This window comes from Sturnus vulgaris, chromosome 20 (genome assembly GCF_052056855.1).
Source record: "Sturnus vulgaris isolate bStuVul1 chromosome 20, bStuVul1.hap1, whole genome shotgun sequence".
Classification (NCBI taxonomy): domain Eukaryota; kingdom Metazoa; phylum Chordata; class Aves; order Passeriformes; family Sturnidae; genus Sturnus; species Sturnus vulgaris.
The window spans coordinates 11,743,914-11,770,716 of NC_142262.1; the positions used below are offsets into that span (position 1 = coordinate 11,743,914).

Genomic DNA, 26,803 nt, shown 5'->3' on the forward strand with positions numbered 1-26,803 from the left:
TTTGTAATTTCTAGCAGCACATTTCAAAACTTTCTTTTTTCTGTTCTGTTTCTCAGTTCAAATTTCAAATTATCATTAATATGAGGCAGCATTTAAACTGTTTTCATTTTCATTGCCTGCACTGAAGATACAGAGCCGTCTTCCTTTCACTGTATAACTAAGCCTCACCAAATGAAATGTTACACAAGTTTTATTTTAAGGGCTGCTCTTGAAGAGAGGATGTGAACATCTGTGAAAAACAAGTGCAAAAAGAAGACTAAGATATGTAGATAAATCATTAGTTATATTAAGATATGAAACAGGCACACAAAGAATGGCATAAAATGTAAATGAACTTTGGGATCTGGTCTCTTAATTTGACAGCTGTTTGACAACTGCAAAATGGAAAACTGACCTCAGACAACTGTGTATAAATGAGACTATTAAGCAGAAGAATTTCATATGGAATGATACAATATACACTGCAGTAACTCCTCACATGGGAATAGATAAATGTAGACTGGCATTTTTATTGTCTTTGAAGGTGGTGATGTTAAAAAGACTTGAATTTCACAAAGAGGAGCTACATTACCACAATTAATGCCACTTTCTGAAATACAATGACTGTCGCCTGCAGAAAGAATGCTCACACAGAACTCACAGGCATTAAAAAAAACATGTCCAAGGGTATGTGTCCAGTGTATCTCCAGTGTCTGGAGACACAGGAAAAAAATCTTCTGCACTTCAGCTGCAAATCCATAGTCAGCAAAATTATACAACCAATAGGTCGTGGGATAACTCATTTGAGGGGTTTATTTAGCAGTATTACAGGCGGTCACAACTACTCATGGAAACTGTATCACCAAAGCAGCACCAGAACAGACACTGAGCCATGGAGAGAGTGGTTTAAGGAAATACTCTGCAATTCTGGCCCCTATGGACAGATCTTGGAAAGAGTAGCAAAGCAGTTAAGGGGGAAGCTTCTACCATGACTGCCTGAAGCACGGGTAAAATTTTGTATTCTCAGCAGTAACACAGAATTAAAAGTGAAGCAGAGAGAAAGCCTACTTTTAGATGTAACCAAGCATTTCTACTCATCATTCTGCCCTAGAGCCCAATGAAAAGGGCAGATCTTCCAAAAGTACCACTTCTTCACATTCTCCAGCAATAGAAAGAGCCCTTTGTAATAAGTATGTTTCATTTCAAAGGAGTTAAACATTTAGTTAAACATTTCTATTCTATTTCTCTCTTTGGGACAAATACTTAAAATCAGCCTTTCCTACCTCTCTTTTTAACCACAAAAAGCCCACAGAAGTTGCACAACCTGCAATAGAAGAGACAGAAAAAGCCAACCAAGCATTTGCAGCAAAATCCAGATTTAAAAAAAAAGGTTATAGCTTTCCAAGCTAACCTAACAAAGGGTCAGCCATGACAGCAGCAGAAACAAAGATTTTGAAAGTCAAGTGAATCCAGTGGCTGGACTTATGGATAGAAAAGGAATTTGCTGGCCACTACCTTTAATTTTCAGTAGTAGCTTGCTAGGGGTGGGATTTGTTGGGGGTTTCAGTTTTTGGTTGTTTGGGAGTTTTTTTTCTAGATCTTGTGTCCAGTTTTTATGTCTCAATGTGGTCAGTAATGAAATTGAAACTGAAAAATAAACAAAGCAAATCCCAAAGATTTTAAATGAGACATGAGCACCATTACCAAAACCTTGAACATCCAGACTTCTAGGAGTGAGGAGTCACACTGTCTGAAAAATCACAGTCACAGAATATCCTGAATCGGAAGGGACCCACAAGAATCACAGAGCCCTGGCCCTGCACAAACATCCCAACAATCCCACTCCATGCCTGAGACGTTGCTCAAACACTCCTGGAGCTCTGGCAGCCTCGGGGCCATGACCATTCCCTGGGAAGCCTGTTCAGTGCCCAAGCACACTCTTTTGTTCATTTCTAACTTGCCTTTTCCTAAATGTTCTCATTCTTGTTTTCAAGAGATACTAAAAAACCATCTCCTAAACATCTTCTCCCAGCCAGTTGTGTTTTTACAGCACTTCATGACACTCTGCCTCACTGTCACCCACTTAACGCTACTCAGAAACTAATTATGACATTGTAATAATACTACTGATTTATTCTTACACAATCCTGGCACACAACCAACTCTACTCCAAGTTAATCCAGATATGACCAGAGCTATGGAATCACATCTGCATGATGACTTGAAGAAAGTTTGTGTATTACAGGTTATCCACTTTCTATGACTCTAGCAGTAATTCTAATAAAAGGCTTGAAATCTCCCTACAAAACTTGCACTGCTCATAAGCCTCTGCATCACCTCTTGGCCCCACTTCAAAAGAAATTTAGAAACATCCAGATCAGTAGGGAGTTGCAGTCAACCATGATTTTTCAGGGGAGGCAAGAATAATTTCCACCACGAGTGGTCCTTGCCCTGAAGACTTTAATCAGGGATGAAGAATGTGAACTCAACACACAGATCACAGTTCAACATCTTCCCATTACAGCTGGAACTCTGTCAGGTGATATTCTCCATTTGTCCCTTTCAGACATGGCTCTGCTACTTACCCTCACACCAACAGGACCTTTCCTCATTGAGGAAAGCTCGGCTGAGCAGAAGGAGGCTGCCTGAAGCAGGGCTGGCTCTGCTGCACACTCCCGCTCCCAGGAAGAGGCGAAGAATAATGGCAAAAAAAACTCTGGGAATCAGGCTGTAACCAGCACAAACAGCAAGAGAAACACAGCAGAGACCTCTCTTCATTGTAACTTTATTTTCTAGTCCCAATTCTGCTCCCTTGCTGCCTAAGGCCATTTCAGATAAACACTTTTAAAATGGATGCCCTTCAAAGATGTATTTTGCTTTTAATACCCTTTAATAAACACAAGGCATTCCAAGTCTTTAAGCAGCTTGTAAAATGCTATTATTTTAAAAAGTATCTAATTTCAGAACATAAAAATGAGTTTGAGGCCGAACTATCCAGCCTGCTCTCAAATGCCAGCACCTTTATAGTACTCTCTGAAGTTACAACGGATTGTCATGTCTCTGTTGGGAGCACCAACATAAATCTCGACTGTAATAAGAAGTCTTAAAAGGAGAATTATAGGGACAGATTTTCATCTTCTAGAAGTCTGGTTTACTTCAAAAATTTACATAATCTATACAGATCCAGGCAGAGTTAGCCTTTAGTGACCTGAAAATACCAAAGCTCCGAAATTTGCAGGCACGTCTGGTTTAAAGTCAAAGCTTATATTATTAAGCTGCTATAACTCTTACATCTCCATCCACGTATCCCATGTTATTTCTTGTCCTAGTTTAATGATACTTCTAACATACCCTGCGTTTTTTAATCTGGATGATGTACCTAATGATTTTGGTATTAAAAACTAACTCCCTCCTTCAGTTTCCATACAGATCTCATAAAAGCCAGAAGAAGTGGATTACTGCCCAGAGCTGTGGTTTATTTGTTCATTAAACAAGTTATGCTTAGAATCCTCTTAAAAAGTCACTTAGTGGCAAATGGCTATTCAACACTACAAATAAAATTTTTCTGGAAAAAAAAAATTACTTCAGCTTTCTATTCATACCAGTGTTATAATCCCACCAGGGATACTGCTGAATGTTTTTGTGCAATTTGGATGGCCATTTCTCAACAGAACCCAAGAAATTGTGGAGATATATATAATCTACACCTTCCCAAGCAATGTGTCAGGAATGATTAATTTTAAAACAAAAAATCCAGCCATTAGCAACTATGGGTCAAGAGGTCTTTTTAGGACAACTGACAAGTGCCCCAAAAGTTGGCAACATGGATGTTGTACATGTCTGCTCATCCTACCATAAATTAGGTAGACCACATATTGGAAAACTCTTGCACAGCGAAGGCATGAGTTGAAGATTCAACAAACCTTGCTAGTATCTAGAGCAACATCCAACACAATCCGTGAGCAGCAATACAGGGAAAAATTAGAACACATTCTTTGAGTAGGAATATTAATCTGCATAAATCACCTCTCTGTGAACTTCTTTCTTCTTGTAGCATGTGACGTGTTGATTTTCAGTAAACTCTCAGCTGCACTAGTCAGTAACTATACCAACACTCACAAGCTTTGATAAATCCTAATACTTCCTGCAGCACTTCAAGCTTCAGTTAAGTCATGTCCAGAAAGAAGATGGATGGTCCTTGAGTTTTTACATGCTTAAAGCAGCTTATTTCCATTCAAGACTATATCTTTCACAACAATACCTTCTTTGATTTCTACAGAATAATCAACTCATTTTTCAGTCTTCACTCTATGCTCCCCTGAAAAACTGGAGTGTGTGACTCACAGAAGTGTTTTGGTTTTTAGAGGCAACCCCACATACTTTCATGCTGTCACTTCCCAGATTGCAAACTCTGCAGGACACACATCATTACCTTCTTATGCTGGAAAACCATCAGACTCTCAAGACAATAATAAATTATAAATAAATAATAAATAGATAATAAATAAGAAAATTCAGTACTACCACCACAGACATGAAGGCTCTTCTGTTACCTGTATCTGCTGTAACCCACACACTCTACTTCAAAGACCTGTTATAGGGCCTTCAAAAATGTTTAAACGAGCACTGGCACAGGAGCAGACAACTGGTATTGCATATGACAGGGAGTTTTCCAAACTGGAACCAAACCCACCCACAGGTGCATCCCTTCTGTCAGAGAGCGCCTTATCCCTCTCTCCATGACCTGCCACCCTGACAACCCTAGAAAGGCTTTTCCAACAAACTATTTATGGAGTTTGAAGGAAAAATCAAAAGAATTATATCACTTTGCTGAAGTACCAGGACAGTGAAATTTTATATAAAGATAAAAAAGGACCAATGTGACAAAAGAAAAATTGAAATAATGAAGAACTTCATACTAGTGTCATTACACTTTCTGAGTCAGGTGAGGTTTAGGTTAGGTATTTGGAAAATGTTTTTCTTCCAGAGAGTAGTCAGGCACTGAACAGGTTCCCCAGGGAATAGTGACAGCCTCAAGGCTGCCAGAGCTCAAGGAGAATTTGGATAAAGCTCTCAGGCACAGCACGGGATAGTTGGGATGTCCTGTTGTTGCAGTTTGACAGCGATCAAGCTCCAGGCACCCACGAAGAGTCACTCACTCACTCACTCTCCCCTGCACAGCTGGGCAGAGGAGAGAGAAATTTAGTAAAGGCTTCATGAGTCAAGGACCAGGAGAAAACACTCTAAAGGCTAAACAGGCTCAACTTAGAGGTACAAAATGAATTTATTACTAACAAAATCAGAAGGATAATGAGAAGTAAAAGAAGCCCTTAAAATACCTTTTCTTCTCTCCACCAACCTTCCCTCCTTCCCACTGACAGCGCAGGGAGATGGCATGGGAGGTTTGGTCACCCAAGTTCTTCTTCCTCTGCTCAGGGAGGAGTCCTCCCACTCTGAGGCCGTGGGGTCGCCCCTCCCAGGAGAGACAGTTCTCTGTGAACTTCCCCAGTGTGGGTCCACTCTCAAGAGCAGCAGTCGTCCCAAAACTGCTGCAACACAAGGGAAAGTCATCCCACTATTGCTGCAGTGTGGGTCACTTCTCCACAGAGTGCAGTCCTTCAAGGACATGCTGCTCCAGCCTGGAAGCAGGGCCCCTCTCTTCACTGGGTCTTCCACTGGAACCCAGCCTCCTCCAGGCAACCACCTGCTCCAGCATGGACACCTCCCCGATGGGCTGTGGGTGGATCTCTGCATCCCCCACGGATCCCCAGGGGCTGTGCATGGATCTCTGCATCCCCCATGGATCCCCAGGGGCTGTGGGTGGATCTCTGCATCCCCCATGGATCCCCAGGGGCTGTGCATGGATCTCTGCATCCCCCATGTATCCCCAGGGGCTGTGCATGGATCTCTGCATCCCCCATGAAGCCCCAGGGGCTGCAGGGGCACAGCTGGTTCATCATGGTCTTCACCACGGGCTGCAGAGCAATCTCAACTCTGGCACCTGGAGCACCTCCTCCACCTCCTTCCCCACTAACCTTGGTGTCTCCATGTTGTTTTCCCTCACATGTTCTGACCTCCTCCTCTTCTCTGACTAGAGAAAAAACTGTGTGCCCTTTGTTTTGATTTTCTTCTTAAATATGTTACCACAGAGGCGTCACCACCATCCCTAACTGGCCCAGCCTTGGCCAGCAGCACGTCCATCTTCAGAGCCATCACAGATTGACTCTGCCAGACATGGCAGAAGCTTCCAGCAGCTTCTCACTGAAGCCACCTCTGTGGTTCCCCAGCTACCAAAAACCAGGCTGTGCAAAACCAACATACTTGTACACAACTCCATGATCCTGATGGGTCCCTTCCAACTCAGGATATTTTATGAATCTATGATTCTGTGATTACTGCATGGGCCACAGAGACACTTACCCACATGTATACCAGATCCCTACAGAAAACTGAAATGGTCATTTTGAGTTTCTTCACGTGAAAGATCCTTAGAAAACAAGAGTTTCATTCCTTTAACCTCACAGTTCCAGCAGTCCCAGCAACTGCACAAAGATTCTTTCTCTTTCCAGTGGCAAACATTCATACCATTTGCTCTTCCAGTCTTTCCTAGGAAAAGGTGCGCCAAGACCCTCCCTGTCCCTTCTGGCATGTCCTAGGGGTACCTCTTCTTCCTTCTCTCTATTACAAGCTACAGCAAAGGGATGATTCCCTTGGGACACGTGCCTGTCCCAGCCTGTGGCAGATCAGGTCAGAAAAGCCAGCATTGCACTATACCTTCCTGTGAAGCCTTGCAGCTTTGGAAAAAATAAGTCAAAAGTGCACAAGGTAAGTGAACTTCTTGCAGCCCATACAAACAAGAGCATTCAAGTACTTGGTCCAGCCCAGGCTTGCAGCAAAACACAATCAGCTCTCTCCTAGGCAGATCAGCTCTTCACAGGCAGTTGACAACCAGTGTGGAAAAAAGTCAAAAGTCAAAGCAGAATGAAACTTTATCTTAACAGAAACAACAGTCATGGAAAATTAAAGCAAGAGGACTTTTACTCGGTTTTACTGCACATAAATCCTTTCCAATGTTAAGATGACAAAGTAGAATCTGAACTCGTGGTATTTATGTAACATTTTTTAACAATGGAAATTTGATGAGAGCCCTAAAATAATTCAAAAGGAAAGGGACTGCAAGAATGCTCTGGATTTGTGTTTCAATGAGCTATTTCCCAAAGAAATGGTATCAGTAGGCTGTTTCAAAGAACCAGGAAATAATTTTCCTTAACCCTTCTGAGTCAAACTTTGCCACATTGTTGCTATGTTTCATACAGCACAGTACACTAGGTCCTGTACTGCTGTTTCTGAAACTGTCAGGAGTCTAATTCAAGGCAATAAACAGGTTGAATACGGCACCATTTAAATTACAAAAAGAAAGTGACATTTCACTACTCATCTAATAAGGTTAGAATTTAATACTTGCACTGCTGAAGGAATTCTGAGCTACTTGGAAATGTCAAAACATATACTTAATGACTGACAAAAAAGAATAGTTATTTTCACTGTTCTAAGCTTAGAAAGGCAATACCCCTATGCATCAAAAGGCCAGATAAATCTTATTAAGTACTAGGTTTTCCCTTTTGTCTAGTCCTCTCTTCACAGTCCCTCATTTCAGCCCTTTGAAATTCCTTTGTTCTGCCCGTGATCAGGGTTTCCAGGGGAAATTTGGCACTGGATCTAAAGGGAACCCCACATCACTGAAGTATCCTTGACAATCCATCACTTGGTAAATTATTTCTTTCTTACCCCCTACCTTGCTTGCACCCAGTATTTCCACAGAACCTGTGAGTGTGGTGCTACTGAGACAAAACATCCTGTTGCATCCAAATGCATCATCTCAAGGATCTCTGTATGCACAGAAGTTAAGGGGCTTCTGAACTTGCCACCCAAAAGCTCCTGTGCATCACATTGGTACTTCAGAATAACAGGAACCTGTTCACTCCCAGCCCATTGGTCTATCACCAATGCACGTGCAGATGAAAGGACAGTTTCAGATGCAAAGAAAACAGAGGACCACGAGGTCATTTCCCTTGCTCTGTCTGTCCCAGCAGTACAAAGGAGACTGAAGTCCCCACACTGACATCTACAAAAATTTCCCTTTACCACCCTACCACCTTGCTGGTGTTCATTTAGGGAATCAGCTGCTCATCAACAATACAACCAGGGAGAGAAAGCGAGTCTGCCCTGTTAACAATGGCACATACTTATTTTGCATCCACAGAAAACTGTCTTTATCAAATTAGGAAGCAGGATGATCCATAAAAAGGAGACATAACATTAAATTCATTTTCTTATCTGCTCTTTTTGTCATTGTTAGATTTTAATATATATGAGATGCAACACAAGAGAAAGAATCAAATCAAAAGACTTTGACTTAAACTCCCTAGAATCTGAAGCTTTATGCTAATAATGAGAGCCACAGAGGGTGGGAAAGTAGTAACAAATGCATCATTACGCTCATCTTTATTGTCTTTCTGGGGTCTAAGTCCTTAAGGATTATGTGAATCCATCCACTTTAAGACCCTTTGCCTACCATACTCACACAATATGCATGCCAGCAAAGAGAATTTCTTTCAACAATGATATGCATTAGAATATTTTTTGAAGACCCTTTATCAAGCGTCAGTTGTAGGTCCAATGATTCACGCTCTGCAAAGACAATCTGCATTTGAAATGTATCGGTCCTTCAGAGGTTGGTTCTCATTAATGCTCATCATTCTCACTGCTCATGAAATACATCCTCACAAGCTGAGCTAGTCCTACTCCATTATCAACAATTCCACCATGCTAACTTGATCCAACTGTTGCAATTATGAATCATCTGTTGGAACTGTAAGTTATGATCTTCAATGACCACTAATAAAGGCTGCCTAGCAGTTAAAATATCAAAGCAGCATATATCAACACACTTTAGAGCACAAGATAGACTTCCAGTGTTGCACTTTTCTTGTATTTATTATCCACTGTAAATTACATCCCAGACTGCCTCTGCCACTGACAGTCCTGAAGTGTGGAGTTCAACACCAGATTTTAATAACCCCTCCTGCCAGCTGTTTGATCGCTAGCAGGAATGGGGAGGGGGGGGCAGATGAAAGGCCAGGCAGCTGCTACAGGCAATCAGTTCAGTCAAAACAAAGGAACTTCAGAGAGACAGAGATGCATCAGGTATAAATCCCAAATGAGCAACTGGAAGTGGGGGAGTGTGGTCTGACTGAGCTGATTGACACTTGCCATGCCCAGGAAAAGGGTAAGCGCCTGCCAGTGGGATCATTGCAGAGGCAGGAAAGGAAAGGTGCTATAAGCTAGGCATGAATTATTCTGATCTGGGAAGCCAAAACCTTAGAAAGTAATTTCAGATTATTTCTAAATCACTTCAGTCATTCAACTATATAATGTTTGCATACATTGTATAGAGCAAATCTTGTTGGCATTTAAAATGAGTTCTCTCATTCCAACATTACAGTGCAGTTTTCTGTGAGGGAAAGGAGCAACAAAATAAATTTTCAGAGATTTCAAAAGTGGGCAGGAAATAACTTTGAGGAGTTTACTTAGCAAAAACCTCCTGCACTGAGTGGAAGTGGGTTGCATGATCTGACAGAGGTCAGTTCCTCCAACTTGGAGCAGAGCATATCAATAACATTAGCATCAGAATAAAAAGTTCCTACTCCATGGACATTCAATAAAATACTTCTTTGGTAGGAGAAGTTTGGTATGGAGACAACACCAAAAACACAGCTGGTTTTGGGGAAGAGAACTACTGTTGTTCTCCTTTGTGTTGAATTTCTTTACTGGGCTTAAAGAGAAAGGGGACAGGGGACAGAATCATGCTATTTTTATTTTCCACTTCATCAACTACTCAGGCATCTAGCTAGTACTAGCCACCACTTTCTATGTATTACTTTAACCATTGGGGTGGTGGTTTTCTTTTCCTATAACAGAGTTCTTAAAACTTTTTTTTTTTTTTTTTTTTTTTTTTTTTTTTTTGTGGGCAGCAGATCAAAGGGGGATTCTGCCCTTCTGCTCTGCTCAGGTGAGACACCACCAGCCAAGCTCTCTCTGCTCTGGGGTCCCAGCACAGGAAGCATGTGGAGCTGCTGCTGGAGCGAGCCCAGAGGAGGCTATGGAGATGCTGAGGGCTGGAAGCTGGAGCACCTCTGCTCTGGAGAAAGGCTAGGAAATGTGGGGGCGTTCAGCTGGGGAAGTCTCATTGCAGCCTTTCAATACTTAAAGAAGACTAGTAAGATGAGGACAGACTTTTTTAGTAATGCCTGCTGTGATAAGAGGTGATGGTTTAAAAACCCAAAAGACTATATATAAAGACCAGATAAAAGACCAGACTTCTTTTTCAGTGAGGATAATCCAGTAAGTGGACTGACAACTGGAGGAAAGGTTGCCCTGTTTTTACTTTATTCAGCCTTCTGCAGCATCCAAATGACCTTCATAGTTTGTCTTACACCAAAGATCACACGCAGGTTCCCTGTGCTGGTAATTGAACTCAAACCCCGAATTTCACTCCATTATTTTAACAATAACCCATCCCTCCCACTCCTTCCAGCTACACTTCTAAGGAATCACTGCTGTCAGGAGAAGATGAGACTTTAAGAGCAAAACACAGCCATCAGATCAGACCCTGAAGGGACAGGGATGTTAACTTACATTTGTTCTCTCATGCTGGATAACATATTTATGGTATTCCTCATTTTCAGCTCTCTCACTTCAGCTAAGACATTCAGCCCAGTGTACTTCCTTGTCAAGGTATCATCAGTCAAACTCAAGCACATCATTTTATCTCTCAGTTACTAAATTCAAACCACTTTAAACATCCCACTTTCATCTTTATAGTTCTCTCCCACTTTTTAACCATGCCGCAGTTGCAGAAGAATGTACTTGACATATAAAATGTGCATGTGATTCCTTTAACATTTTAATGCCGTGTATTGTGTTGTAAACATCTCTTCATGTTTTATCTCCTCCTCCATAAATCAGAGGTGACTATCTTAGAAGTCTCAAAAATGACATGTTTTCTCTGTAATATAAATGTAAGCCTCCACTCCTTGAAGCCTGAGTGAGCTTTCAAAAATCAAAAACCAGAGCTATGAAAAAGCAAAAGATTATTAACCAATTTAATATAAAAAATTCTCCCACTTCACTTCTATGACAGCCTGGAGTATGGGAAAGAAGAAGTTACCAAATTAGTCTTCACTAATCAAAAAACCAAGAGTTTACTTAATTTATTTGTAACTTGGAAGGAACAACACTAAAGCATTTATTTGTTTGATTCAAGACTTACATGCAGTGTTTACAACACGAAATACCAGAATATACTTCCATTTCCTTACCATAACTACAATTAAGAAGACTGATCCCTTATGAGATTTTCTGGAGGTTTTGGCTAGCTTAGTAATGTTACAGACACCATGTATCTCAATCCAGTCCTTGGTAAATGCATTACCTGATTTTTTTTTAATTAAAACCCACTGTAAAATAACAGTTATTTTCAAAAGACAGAATACCAATAAAGAACACCTGTCCGAAATAATTTTAGGTTATTTCAATGACGGAAAAAAGAAAGAATGCTGTTAGAAAAAGGGGAAAAAAAAGACAAAAGCCATTTTAGCAGGTGGGACTGAGAAGTGGTGACATGTTGTAGTACAATTCCGAAGGGCCGGAGGGCATAACGTGGTGTTGGATGATGTGGAAGAGAACCAGGCAACACCGGCTATGGGAGACACTGCGATGCTGGATTAGGTGTGAGGTACAACTCTGAAGTATTGTGATAGGAAGGAGTGAGGCACAGCCAGAAACACTGGTGGAGGACAAGAGAAATAAAACACTACCTGTTCTCTGGCACCTTCCCATAGGAGTTTCCTCCCTCACAGCCCACAGAGCCAACACACTCCACAGGAAAACCCAAGGACCCTGTGATATTTATCCAGATCCCCAGAATTCACATTTTCCACCAGCCCAAGTCTGCTTCTCTAAAATTTCTGTCTGACAATAATTATTCCAAGGTACTTTTCTTGACATTTTCTAAACAAATGTTTCTAGAATTACCTTGCTGTACTACAGGCACTACCTTTCCCTTTTGTATTTTTTGTCTGTATTTTCCAATATGATTTCTTCACTCTCAAGTCACAAAACAGTAAGTCACAAGCTCCTTAAAAATCATTGATCAATTTCACAGAATCACCATCAAAATGTGCTCTTCCTATTTGCCTTGGAAAGCACTGCTAGAATTTAAAATCTGGGGATTGTGAAACTTTTTTCTAAATACACATCTGGATAAATATCCAGACCGTACCTCTATAAACAATAAAAAATACAAAGTTGTCAATTCGCACCAGTTTTTTTAATTGCTTTCTTGTTAAAAACACTGAAAGTGGGGCGAGGATCTCCACTTAAGTATATTTTTGTAACTTTCTGGCCCTTGCAGGAAAAAGTAAGTTAAAAGTATGACGTACAACCATCTGAAAACAAGGAAAAATTAACAATTAGAAGATTTATTTCTTTACACAGTTGGTCTGAAACAAACACAATGTTTTGGTGTCTGTGTACAGCTTAACACAGGCCTGGGTCCCGCCCCAGGACTTAAGTCAACTTAAATAGTTAATTCAGCTTAATTCACTGGGGTAAAACTGTCCCAGCTCCTACCAGATTGCTAAAATCAAGTAGTTGAGAGAAGGAAAAAAAAACCAAAAAAACGAAAAACAACCCCTCAAAGCTCAGAACCTGAACAGTTACAAGTTTCTATCAATACTTCCATGAATTTTACAGAATCTTCATTACATTTTCACAAGACCAGGCTCCTCACATCCTGTCCTAAATCACAGGGAAGAATCTTACACAATTCACACTTTACCTTCCCACGACATATGGGGGGACTGTAAATTGTGCACATAGATTTATCAGGAAAATGAGGAGTGGGAAAGATGAGTTGCCCTTAAAGATCTACAGATTTATAGCAATATGGGAAGCGGAAAGACGGTTATCATATAAAAAGGTCCTTAAGGAATAGCGAGGAGCAACAGGGGAAACATGAGTCATGAGCTGCCAGAGAAGGGGATGTGTATGGGGAGCAATGGACAAAGCAAAGTAGCAATAAAGGAAGTTCCAAGTCAAATGTGCTCCTTCCCAACAGTTGAGATGGATTACTCAAGCTTTAAGTATTTATGGAAAATTAAATTCCCAGCCAATTCAGACATGGTAACACTGGGAAAAGGGCACTCAACAACTGAAAGCATCCATTGATAAACAACAGATCAGCAACCACAGCTCTTTCCTTTTGCTTCCTCACCAACTCTACTCCTTTTTTTATTTTAGTAGGAGTAGTCTGCCTTCAAGGTCTCTCTACATAGGCAAGTGGCTCAACATGAGTGAGTGTGAAAATTTAAAGTGTTCAGCTGAAATTGTGAAAGGCAGTCTGACACACCGTGAGGCTGGAGTAACTTGCCGTGAGTAAACAGTGAAATACAAGCCCCAGCACACAGTTACTGCACTCCTCCTAACTCCCCTTTCCTATCCCAAGTGTCCAATTCCAAATTACATCACAGAATTCCTGTACTCCGGAGTAATTCAAGAGTCCAAAAAATGGCTTCCAAGAGTTTAAAAAGTGCCTACTTTTGGGACAAAATACAATGAGCAACACATGAAGCTGAAGACAAAGAAAGCCTGTTATTTGTGTGTGAATGCCACCTCTCAGAAGATCCAGCAAAATCTCAAGACAAGTTGCACAGGAGTCGCTAAATAAGCAATCATTAATTCTCTTAATCCAGTAGTATCCACATCAAAAGTGAAGGTACATATGACAGTAAATACTTCAAAGGATAACCCATAAATTTAAATTTTAATATTAGAAAGGTAGTAAAGAAAAAAAGGGAGGAAAAAGGAGTACATTTAAAATTGTATCAAAACCCAGAAAAATTTAACCTTAGTTATGACAGCTTTTCCACCCAGCCTTTGAGTGAAAAATACATACATGATAACTAAATGTATCCTTCAGAAAATAGCGTGACTTACTTGAAATTATTTTTCAAGGCTATCTCTGTGTTTCCAAGTTAGGCAGGCTACCTAAACATTTCCAAGCAATTAAAAATCATGCATCATCCTTTCCATTTTGCAGAGAAAACAGAGTTAGCTGCCTGCTCCAGTTTTAAGTTCAATGAAATAAACACTAAAACCTATAAAGACAGTAAACAGGACTTACTTCAGGCTGAGCAAAATGTGTGCTGATGGGTGCAATCCCAAAAACACATCCTATGCCTACAACTGAGGTGCTACAAGGTGTAAACATCAAAGAGCCCAACTCAACCAAGCCGACTCCAGGGTGTGGATCACAGGAAACCTCCACTACTGCAGTCCCAGCACTCACAAGGGATTGCTGAAACCATGAAGTGCTCTGACATGTGGCACTGCTGCTGCTCTTTCTTTTTCCAGGCCACATCTACAACTGAAAGTGACCGACCAGGGCTACTACACTTTGAAACTCCTTCAGGACTGCAAGTGTTAGTACCTGTTCACTAGTTAGGCTTTCCTTTGGGAGGTAGAGAGAGCCCAAAAGCCACTGTGCTTCACAATTGAGTGCAGGAGAGCCAATAACACCATCAAGATCCAAAGGGATGTTGACACATGCAGTGAAGCTCAAGTTCAGGCACCTGGAACATCTCTGGCATGAAACAATCCCCATACAATGGAAGTTCTCAGTATGTTCTGCAGATGAGCAGGAGATTCCATGATCCCAGCCTGGACAAATTCCCACTGAAGTCCCACTGCAGATGTTTAAAGTGGATCTGAGCCACTCTTAAGACAAATCCAACAAGGTCATATAATAACACAACCAAAAAATCCAGTCCATAAGGCTGCCTATTCTTACACTCCAATTACCCAGTTCTTCCTGCCATTTCCAAGCACCCAGGCTTGGGAATTACCAAGGTAAACATTATTATTGTGAGGCTTAAAACCTCATCAACTCCATTCTATAAAAACACACTGTGCCTAGCAACTTGAATCCTCAGGCATGTATTACTTTTGTGGTGTCAGTTTTAGTAGCTCAGAGCTCTGGCAGCAGCTGAAGGCACAGCACTCCCAGCCATCAAGTCACACTCCTGGCAGCGTTTCAAAAGCCAGGACAACACCAGTTTGCTGTACAGATGAGGAGATGGACTGACCTGATTGATGGAGTTGGCTGCACAGGATGCCAGGCCAGTTCCAAGGGAGGCGAGCAGGAAACAGGTGAGCTCAAAAGGGACCGGGGCCATGGCAAAGCCAGCAGATGCAGTGCTGATGACCAGAGCTGCAACACAAGGGAGAGCACAGATCAAAGCATCAGCAAGAAACCATCTTTTTACATAACACTAGAGTTATGGCTTTCAAACCCTGAAAGAAGTCTTGTGCAGATAAACTTTTTGCTATATTTATGGCTCACAGTAGCTACAGGAACTGGGCACAATTAATGCGAACATTCTAGATAAAGAAATCAAATATGAGAAGGAGAACTGCCAGAGATGAAATAATGAACCCAAAAGCAGCAGCACATTAGCAAAAGATGTGAGGATACAACTGTTTCTGTATTCCCTATTGCACAGGACACATATTTGCTCCAGTAACTCACACATCACTGCAAAGTCTAACGCAGAAGAAAAACAGTAAGAAAAATCCCACACTGAGATATTTGCTTTATATCAAATTATAGCAAGAATTTAAGCAGTGCAGAGTCAAAAAGACACTTGGGGCATGTAGATACAGTAATTTCACTGCAATCTCTGGTCCCACTGCTCCTATTTGATATGCCCACTTTGGGCTGAAAGTACAATCACCTCATCACAGGGACCAATGACACTTAATGGCCTCAACATTTGAGTGGGTTCATAAAAATCCATTTCAGTTTTGTCATGAAAAATTGTAACTCTAGTACAGTACTGCAAGTCACATCCTTAAAATAAAAATTACCCAGGTTTCAATCCTAATATTGTAATTAGCCAAATAACAGGTCTCAAAAACTTCACTTTTGGCAAGAAATGGTATGACATGTCAAATTTCTTGTACTATAAAAGTCAGCACACTTATGGAACATCTTGCACGTGACCTTGAACCTAACAATCTGAAATTATTAGTTGTTAAACAGAAGGTATTTAAATTATATTATGATGTAGTTACATGTTTCAGACCTCAGCTACCTTAAATCAAAGGACCAAAATGTTCTTCTTTTCCTGATTCCTACAAAGTCTCCTTTTTGTCTGAAGTTAAATGACAAATAAATAATCTTTGCTGACTGAAAATACTCGGATTATCTATTAAGCAGCACTACTTAAGATGAAAAACTAAATGTCATGGCAGAGACCTGCCAGTAAAGGAGGCACATGCAAAGCGCTCATTTCAAGAACTGTGCCTGCGTAAGAACCTCGGGATTTAATCCTAAAAACACAGTGGAGTAAACTTGCTGCTCATCAAAACTTTTCTCTAAGTATTAAAATGCATTGATGGCTGAACATTATTATAAGAAAATACATATTATAATAAGTATTAATTATTTAGCCTTGTTAGGGATTCACAGGCTACATCTACAATACAGTGGATCTATGACAGAACTTCACCTTTCTGAGCAGCTCTGAAAGAACCACAGATTCTGCTGCTTCCCCAGACAAATGAACATGAAGGTACCGATCCCTCTGAATGACTAGATCTTATTTATTATATAAACACAATACCGTCTTAGTTTCCAAACTCCTGAATCCTCCTTAGGAATGCACAAGAAAACACAAAATGCATTGGTACAACTGAGAGAGTTTAAAAAATGCACTGAAAATGGCAGTGAACAGTGGCATTTGCATTTCCAAGAGTGATTACATTCTTTTTTTTTTGCATAATAAATCACACGCTCACTTCTAGACAAGAATTTAATTAAAACTTATCTTAGAGAGCACTTTACACCAATTTATTATGGGAAAACACCAACTCATTTACTGGAGAAGAAAGGTGGAATGGATTGGCAAACAGTCAGTATAACATTACCACTACCCTGACCCCAAAGAAATTCTAACACTGTACAGTTACAGCACTAATTAAAGTCCCCATTGATTTCTCCAGATTAATTTTAGCCATTTCAGCATGACTTATCAGGATCTCATTTAAAAAGGCTGCAGTACATCCCATTAAAGCAGGTATTTTTTCTTGTTTGGCCAGGGTTTGCACACCAGGCATCCCCTGCTTCCCTCATCGCCCAGATATTCCAATACAACACACTAGCAATAAATAGAAAAATGCTTCCTTTGGATTGGGAAGTTTATTTCTTTAACTGTAGGAGCAATAATTTACTCTTCAACTTCCCTCATGGAGGAAAAGTATATTTAATTGAGATCACATCAAGGGAATGAGGTCATTGGCTCTGTTTGTTTTTTAATCCCTGTTAGTTTAGTGCATTAGGGGCCAAGTTAACTTCACCTTATTGCATAATAGATGGAATCGATCCTTTCAAGACTTGTTGATGGGTGCTGGCATTATACACGCTCTTCAAAAGGGAGCCAAGATTTAAAATTATGATCTCAGCCTAAGCCTTAGTTTCAGTCTTTTAAACATTTTTAGCTTTAACAAAAATTAACAGGGGACATTTGTCTCCCACGTCAATGTAGATGAAAAAGAAAATGCTAATGGATTGGTGACAAAGAGTGAATTATAATGTTTCTGGCATAAAAATACAGTCCAAAAGTTTAGTGTGTTCTTTACATTCCTTTTCCACTTCATCACAATGTGCTCTGCCTTTATAAACCCTCTGTATTTCACATGGCCTGTGAATCACTATGCCATATTTTGTTTACCTACTACTAAAAAGTAGCCAAGCCAAAATAAAAGCACAGAAAGCCAAAGCAAATCAGTCCTGCTCTAGAATTCCCTTTCACTCCTGTACTGGTGATAAGGAAGGAGAAAAGCAAGTGCACTTGTACATTTTTTTCAAGAAATAATTTCACTGCTTTACAGCAAATGTTTATATAGCCCTTAAAGAAAGTAGTTTTCCAAAAGCTGAAGACATATTCCTTCCTGAGTTTTCTCACTTTGGTTTCTGGAAAACCAACTGTAGCAGCAGTATTTAGTGCTACCCACCTGACCACCACACCCTTTGTAAATCCAGGTTTGTTTAGGCACATCAAAGTTTGATACAGATTATATAACCTGCACACTAATAAAGGCCAAGCTCCTGAAGCAAACTTAAATTTGGAACAATGATTTGAAACAAGTCTACACCAAATCATGCAAACTTCAAGTGCAATATTACAAACAGAGCAGATAACCTCTTCTTACCATTAAACAACTTTAAGATACTTTGCTAAAAATGAACTGTAATAATGGTCTATTTTTATTTCATTAATTTTTTTTGTAGCATGGAAAACCAAGTGCCAGAAAGCTACCACTATTCAGCTTTAGTTTCTTTGATGGGATAATAGTTACTGGTTTAATAATCACAAAAGAAGAACTACTTTGACAAGTATATGAAATATATTTAGAACTGTTAATAAATGTAGACTAGCAATAACCAGAACAATAACAACCAATAAATCTTTGACAAAGTTTCTGGCTATACTGAAGTTATCATTTAAAGAATAAATGATATTATTCCAGAATCAATTGGGAACATATGGGAACTCCACTAAAGCAGATGCATCTTTACTATAGCTGCTGTTACCAGACTTTCAGCCTACAAACACAACACAGGCCTGTTATTTAGTCATTGCTGCAGTTTGGTAAGAGTCAAGAGTCATTATCAAAACTGGATCCTCATCATCTTCTTGTCACCAATACAAAACAGACAAGAGATGAAGCAGGATGTTCACAATCACTTCTTCAATCAGTACCAAATATCTCAAGCTTCTGATTTCAGGTTCAGCACATTTGTGCTAGAGGATCACTATTCCACAGACACAAACCTATACAGAATCAATTCATCCAATAAATTCCAGCTTTTTCCTACTACACACAAAATAATTATTTTCTTATAACAAGACGTGAAAAAAAATTCTGGTTTAGTCTTCAAAACTGAAAATGCTCAGAAATTACAATATTTGTCCACCCATGTTGATCCACCTCTCAGACAGGTGCTATGTAATCACAGATTCAAGTAGGTTGGAAAAGACCTCCAAGATCAAGTCCAGCCTTTGACTGATAACCACCTTGTCAGCTGGACTGGAGCACTGAGTGCCACGTTCAGTCTTTTCTTAAAGACATAGGGTGCTGTACATCACAGAATCATAGAATCACTCAACAGTTTGCATTGTAAGGCACCTTGAAGATATTCTACTTCCAACATCGTGCCATAGGCAGGGGCACCTTCCACTAACCAAGGTTGCTCCAAGCCCCATCAAATCTGGCCTTGAACACTTCCAGGGATTGGACAGCTTGTTCCAATTTAGCTGCTCGTCCTCAAAGAAAGACCAACATGCTATAGGAGCAACAACAAGGAAATGTTCACAAACCGTAGAGCATTATCTAAGAGAATATTCAGCTTTTTTCATACCATGCTTTCATCAGTTTGCCCAAACTAAAAACTGAACTTTGATTTTCCTGTGGTTTTATGCATAGTTCATCTGAGTTTTCATCTGTAATTCTTGGAGAAAACATTACTTAAATCTAAACTTGAGGTTAAATTTAAGATGACAGGACAACCTGAAATTGCTAGTGTGTGTGCACATTATAAATCACCAGAATTTCCTCCTATTCCCATTCCTTCCCTTGTCTCTCTCCTGTTTTCAGTTACATGTCAACTTTAGGATCAAGTTGAAAACAATGCATTTATAATTCTGAAAACCTATCAGAAACCATTAACTTTCCAAGTGCCTGGATGGTTGGATACAGCTGTTCAGAGAGCAGCCAACATAAAACACCACAGAGACAGGAAAGGATGGAAATTGCTTCCAAAAAGGTAGATTATGTGACATTTAATTAAATGTCTCCTAATTGTTTTCTATGGCAAAAGAATATAAACAAAAATCTGTTCCTGTTTTTAAGGCACAGCCTCTAATGGCAGAGTAACAAAAGCTGCAGTTTACACAAAGCAGGAGGGTATGGAAATAGCAAAACTCATTTCTTTTCAAAGGTGAAGTACAGTTCATACTACAAACAAAAAATCTCTTTCCAGCAGCAGCGGGAAAAGAACAGAGCATAAGGAAGTCCCATTTTAGCACCACGCAGAGTTTGTTTTTTTGTTGTTTCATACTCTAAAAAGTATAAATGAAGTGTCTGCCAAAAAAATACACAGGACATGAGATCTATCAGAGCTTCATGGGCAAAAGGAACAAAATACTGAGTTGTATGACATTTGCAACTTAAAAACTGACCTCAGAGAATTTATTCTTTAAAAAACTAAAATCAAAGAACTACAACACCATTGTCTTTACAGAATATATAATTTGTCTAAATGATTACACAAGTTGGAAAAAATTTTCATGGCTCTAAATATTACATACAGTATTATTCCTGCTTATCTCCTACACTATCCCATGACCAATAAAGCTCAGCAACAGAACTCCTCTCCTACGAAGTCCTCTTCATCCAACTTACTATTTTACACTTTCCACTTCCAAAAAATCTGCACACCAAACACAAAAAGATCACAACGAGAAAAGAGGTTAAGTTTTTTTCTGTATCTTTTTATACCTTCTCAATAGGTGAAGTTTAACACACTTACCTTGGATCAAGAAATCTTCCTGGCACAGCAGAGAGAAGAGATAAGCTAAAATCACAGTCCCTTTCCCAAAAGGCTTGCCAGCTGGATTAAAAATGGTACAGCTGTTCAGAAATTAGCAGTCAAGCTCACACCTCAAGAGGCACTCTCATAGAAAACAACAGTCCTGAAGGGAATGAAAGTCCTTAACCTTTGCCTTCTATATCCTGTTTTAAATCCAGAGTGCTGCTTGCCTAGTTAAAAGAGGCTACCAGGAACTGCTGAAGAGTTTTGCAGCAACTTGGAGGCCACATAAAAAAGTATCACATGAAATTGTTTCTTCCTGAAAATTACACTCCTGCACCTTGCTAAAGCTGTTGAAACTCCCATTCTGAGGAGCACCAGTAACACTGAGATGTGGTACAAGCACTGAGCTTACCCATCAGCAAACATTAAAAAAAACACTTAAAGTGCTTTCAACAATAGTTAATTTTCTCTCTCGCCTCTTAATCATCACATTGTAAGTTTTCATTTCTGGATCTAGTGAAATTTTTAAATTTAGTTCTACTTCAACAGCTAGCACAATTCAATTTCATGTAACACACACTTCAATAAAATCACCTTAATGAAAATATGCCTCACACAGCACTTCCAAGTTACCCATGGTGACCCCAACAGAAATAAAGTATTACTAAAACTGAACAGCATTAAGGGAAAAAAGGCAAAACCTGTATAATGCAGAAAGAAGGATGAGGCAATAATTGAGGCTGTACGTACCACAAAGTTGCTGCAAATCCTCATAATTGCTGAATGTGCTAGTGAGAGCCTTGTATAACCAGAATTTGAAATTTCCAAGTCTAATATGTTAAAGTGATATAGTAAAATACCAAAATACATGTTTTAATCTCATCAAACTCTTTACCAGCACGAAATAAATGCCCTCAGGCTTTCTAAAAACAATGAGGAAGAAAATTTGAATGTGCAAACAAGATCAGTTGTGTCAAATCCGAAACACAAGATGTATCAGCAAGAATGAGATGAAAATGTAAATTAACATTATACACTCTATGTGGTCAGCAAAACTTTTCCAAAAAAAAATAAACAATAAAAACTTATGTACTGCAAGACAAAAAAGTTTTAAAAGTAAATTGAATTCAGGACATTCATTATAACAAATTTTTGTTGCAAAGAATAGTCTTGTTATCAGCAGTTCACCTGATCCAGTGGAGAGCACCCAGGCAATGACTTAGGAAATTACATTTCTGTTCTTGGACTTTATACCATAGATGAGATGTAAGGCTTTGGTCAGATCATGAAAGCTTCCTTAGAAATAAAAGTAGACATTGCACTACCTATTGGTAAAGCAGTAACTTAATTGTCAAGTATTCCTACTTGAACAAGACAAAATGTAGTTAAGGCTACAAGGCAATTGCTTAACAAATTGATGGTTTGAAGACAACACTATCATTGACTGAAAAGTAAATCAGATCTTCTTTTATAATATTCAATTGGTCAGACTCAAATATTTTCCTTTCTAATTCAGGAAACTACTTTGAGTATCTTATGTTGGGACTTCTAGTGCTAATATCACAACCAGAAGTACTACAGCGAAAGGTATGTAAATAAGACTGAACACCAGTAAACTTAAGCAAGACAACTTCAAATACCGAACACAATATTTGTAAATTCACTTCCTTACCCAGTTACACTGTAGTCTGTCTACTAACACTTGCTTATTTCCCAGAAACCAGCTGACAGCAGGACAAAAGCTCCTCTCATTGTTTTTAAACAAACTGAATGGGAAAACTATTAAATGCTTCCATAAAACCATTTTCGTAGCACATACTTGATGAAATTGATCCAACTTAGCATCAGTAAAGTGAGAATTATTACATGCAAACCTAAACCATACCAGTAAGATCCCAAAGAATTCTGCTATCAAGCAGAATGCAAAAAAAATGAGGAAAAATTACCAGTAATACCTGTAAGCTTGATTTTGGACAAGCGTGCCAAAATTCCTGGCAAATCATCCAGCCGTAGCTTCATTTCTTTCCATTGTCTGTCTTCTTTGGATTCAGCTCCCACTGGTATGACTGAGTGTTCAGTTTCTGCAGTTGATTTCATTTCTCTCAACTCATTTCTGCCTGATGTCTCAGACCACAACTGATGAACAGGTGGAACTGGGCTAATTTTGTGTACAACCTTTTTTTCTTGATCCAACTGCTGAAGCTCATGAAAAGGAGACACAATTGAATCGGACTTGGGTTTGGCTCGTTGGCTGAGGTCTTTGTTGCACCGTGTTACATACTAAATACAATGAGAGACGTTAAATAGATAAAGATATTGCGGTCCATTTCACTTTATTAAAACCAACAATATTATTTCTATTTTATTCCTGTTAGGAGAATTACTTCTGTAACACAGGTGAGTTAGTCTGAATTTCAGACACTTATTTCACACACAGAAAGGCTTCTGAAGTTAGCTTAGATATTACAAAAGCAGCTTTACAACTCACAGCTGAATCAATGTTTATGTAAGCTTGGAGAATTGCATTTGAATAAGTTTACTTCCTCCCTCATAAGTACAAGAGCAAATTCTTGTTCATATTCAAAACCACCAGGTAGTACAATTTGACTTACAACTAATCAATTCCACAGAATAATAAAGGTTGGAACGGCCTCCAAGATCATTTGACCAAACAAAATTCACCTCTAAACAGAGAAATATGCAAATGCCCATATAACTTCAGTTTCCAAATATAAGTACTAAACTTCTGCATATTTAAGAAATGAAAAAATTAAAAATATGCCAAAAAATACAATCTACCACCGATGATAAAAAAATCATCTCCCACATAAGTCTATTATTATTTATGCCAAACTTTTTGTTCATTAATGAAACTATGAATTTCAAAGGAACATATATGGAACAACAAATTAGGAGAGAGTTGTTTACTCTTCTTTTAGAGCTCTCAGAATAAAGACAGAATAAGAAAAAGAGCACTTAGATTCTCCTCCACATTTCCTTCCCCAAAATACTCTATATATTTCAAGCACCAGAAGAATAAAAAGACAGAACTTTCAACCAATCCTGATTTCAAGTACACAGTAATAACTACAATGAGGAAAAGTGGTCTGCAACTCTGAATGAGTGATGTGAATACAGTTCAAATGTGCAGCACAATTAAAAAAAATTATTACCATCCACTTACATATGATACAACTGGTCAAAGAAGATGCAATTTCAAGGGTTTGAATGATAATTACAGCTCTTTTAATACCTAAAACTAACAGCACGCTGTAAATGTGACCCATTAACTTAATGTGCTCAGGAATTTTGACTCAAATAAACTGATTAACTCACTGCACACCATCTCCACAAGTGAGTTCCACTTGTATGACTGCTAACCAAAATGTGACTTTATTAGCATTTTTATAAATAATAATTTTAAAATAATGTTATGTATCTCAACAGGAGATGAGTGCCCTATTTCAAGGGTACAGAAGCCTCCTGTCAAGCAGAGAGACTTTGCAGCACATGGCACTGTCCTGGCTACAAAAGGTTTCCTCCAGCTTCAGATGTTTTAGGATACAAAGTGCCTTAACTCTGATTTAGTGAAAAATGAAGACACTTAGAATTGCCTGAGTTTGGCTGATAAGAAAAACATTATTTCATCAACTAATCTCCATTTTGACCTATCACATAGGATGAACGAGAAACATGGGATAACTACACTCAACTTACCATTCGTTTGAGAAAGTTGAAGTACTGAAAGGTAATCAACCTGTCGTTGGCCACATGGTAAAGGTGCACAAAGCGGCACGGTACCTGCCGTCCACCACTGTTCCTCAGATGCCAAACAAATAGTCCTGTTTAAGGGAAAACAAGAAAAAAGGTAACAGTAGATTCGTTTCTTCTCTGCCACTGAGTTTGCTCCTAATTAAGACTACAGTGCCTGCTATCAGCTGTGATACAGGACACTCCAACAAATGGGAACCAGGGTCAGGTGAGGGAAAATGTTTGCTGCTCCAGAAAGAAAGACCTGACAGTGCAGAATCATGGAATCATTAAAAATGAAAAAGATCAAGTCTTTAAGATCAAGCCTGCGTATTAACCCAGCAGTGCCAGGTCCACAACTGAACCACGTCCCTAAGTACTACACCCACATGTTTTCTGAACCCTTACAGCGATAGTAACTCCATCACTGTCCTGTGCAGCTTGTGTCGGTGCCTGACCACCCCTTCAGTGAAGAAATTTTGCCTAATATCCAATACAAACCTTCCTTGACACATTTTATGGCCGCTTCCTCTTATCCTGTCCCTTGTTTGCTGGGAACAGAACCCGACCCCCACCTGGCTGCACTCTCCTGTGAGGGAATTGTGGAGAATGGTAAGTTCTTCCTTTTTTTCAGGCTGAGGCCCCCCAGCTCCCACAACTGCTTCTCGTGCTCCAGACCCTTCCTCAGCTCAGTTCCCTTCCCAGGACACACTGCTTTACTTTCTTATCCCGAGGGGCCCAAAACTGAACTGCAGGCACATCCCAATAATTTTGGGTGTTTCTTCCAAATTCCTGAGCACCAATAAGACACATTTTCACAGAATATTCTGAGCTAGAAGAAACCCACAAGGATCATCGAATTCAATTCTTGGCCCTCCAACAATCCCACCCTGACCTTGAAAGCGTTGTCCAAACGCTGCTTGAGCTCAGGCAGCCTTGGTGATGGAGTACCGTCCAATAGAGGACTGTCCCACTAGCATATACACTATCCACAAGATTATCTTGCCAGAGCAGCACTGAGAGGAAGCCGCACCCATAGGACAGCACCAAAGTCAAGCACGCGTGGAGGACACACAGCGCAGCGTGGCACGCGGGAACACGCACACGCCTGGCCGTGCAGGCTCCGGGCACAGAGCAGCCCCGGCCCGGCCCAGCCCGCTCAGCGGTCCTTCTGGCCCTACGGCTCCGCGGTACCTGCGAGCGCCCGGGGCGGGCAGCAGCGGCGGGCGGCGCTCATGGCCGCGGCTGCTGCATCGCTCTCCCCTCACGGCCTGGGCGCCGCCATCTTCCCAGCGCGACCTCCAAACGCTTTCCGGGTCGGCCCCTCGGCGGAGGCGGAGCGGCCATACCGGGGCTGTCCCGGTGGGAGGGGCGCTCTTGTCGACATCGGCCGGGAGCGTTGCCAGCGCTGCTTTCCCGTGAAGGGCGGCCGTGCCCCGAGCTGGTGAGAGATTTTTTTTACACCGAAGTTAGACATCCCTCAGGCGAATATATTAAAGCGGCGTGGAAAGAGTCAAAAGGCTCTCTCTCTCCCACCAGTACAAAATAAACGACCTAAAATAACAGAATCACGGAATGGTTTGTGTTGGAAGGGACCTCTGGAGATCATCCGGTCCAACCCCCCCGGCCAGGTAGGGATCACCCAGAGCCGGTGACACAGGAGCACAGGCAGGTGGGAGTGGAATGTCTCCAGAGAGGGAGACTCCCCGCCCTCCCTGGGCAGCTGTGCCAGGGCTCTGGCCACCCTCCATGCAAAGAAGTTCTTCATGTTGAGGTGGAATTTCATGTGTTATGGCTCATGGCTATTGCTCCTTGTCCTGTCACTGGGCACCACTGAGAAGAGTCTGGCACCATCCTCTTGGCATCCTCGGAGCTATTTATATGCATTAAGGAGATCCCCCTCAGTCTTCCCCAAACTAGACAGGCTCAGCTCCCACAGTCTCTCCTCATATGGAGATGCTATGGACCCTTCATCATCTTTGTGGTCTCCACTGGACCCTCTCCAGTAGTTTGTCTTTCTTCTACTGAGGAGCCCAGAACTGGACACAGCACTCCATATAACAAGGAAGAAAATTTGTGTGTACAACAGGATCCATTGTGCAAGTCCAAAACTTGAGATGTATCATCAACACTGAGATTAAAATATAAATAAATGACCATTATACACTCTATGTGCTCAGCACACCTTTTCCATGCAGAAACAAACAATGAAACAAAAAAGTATCAACTAAACTAAACTGAATTAAGGATTTTCTATTGTAAAAAGTTGTCATGGCAAAGAACAACAGTTCTTGGGGGGAGATGTGGGTGAGATTGTCCTTGCAGAACAATCTTGAAGTGCCAGAGCAGTTTCCCACC

At 40.3% G+C, this 26,803-nt stretch overlaps 1 protein-coding gene across 4 annotated transcripts in view; it reads right to left on the bottom strand.

Moving 5' to 3' along the window:
• Window positions 1-25,795, bottom strand: part of COX10 (cytochrome c oxidase assembly factor heme A:farnesyltransferase COX10) — a 144,107-nt gene extending 118,312 nt beyond the window's left edge. For 3 of the 4 annotated variants that reach the window (XM_088176584.1, XM_088176583.1, XM_014891225.2), the window contains exons 1-4: window positions 25,640-25,795; window positions 24,413-24,537; window positions 22,651-22,975; window positions 15,186-15,310 (exon numbers count right to left, since the gene is read on the bottom strand). In XM_088176584.1, the coding sequence (XP_088032710.1) occupies window positions 15,186-15,310; window positions 22,651-22,975; window positions 24,413-24,537; window positions 25,640-25,682 (618 nt within the window). In that variant the 5' untranslated portion in view covers window positions 25,683-25,795. Of the gene's footprint in view, window positions 1-15,185; window positions 15,311-22,650; window positions 22,976-24,412; window positions 24,538-25,340; window positions 25,530-25,639 lie in introns of those variants that run through there. The other variant, XM_088176585.1, reaches the window with a different exon arrangement.
• Between the last annotated feature and the right edge of the window lie 1,008 nt (window positions 25,796-26,803).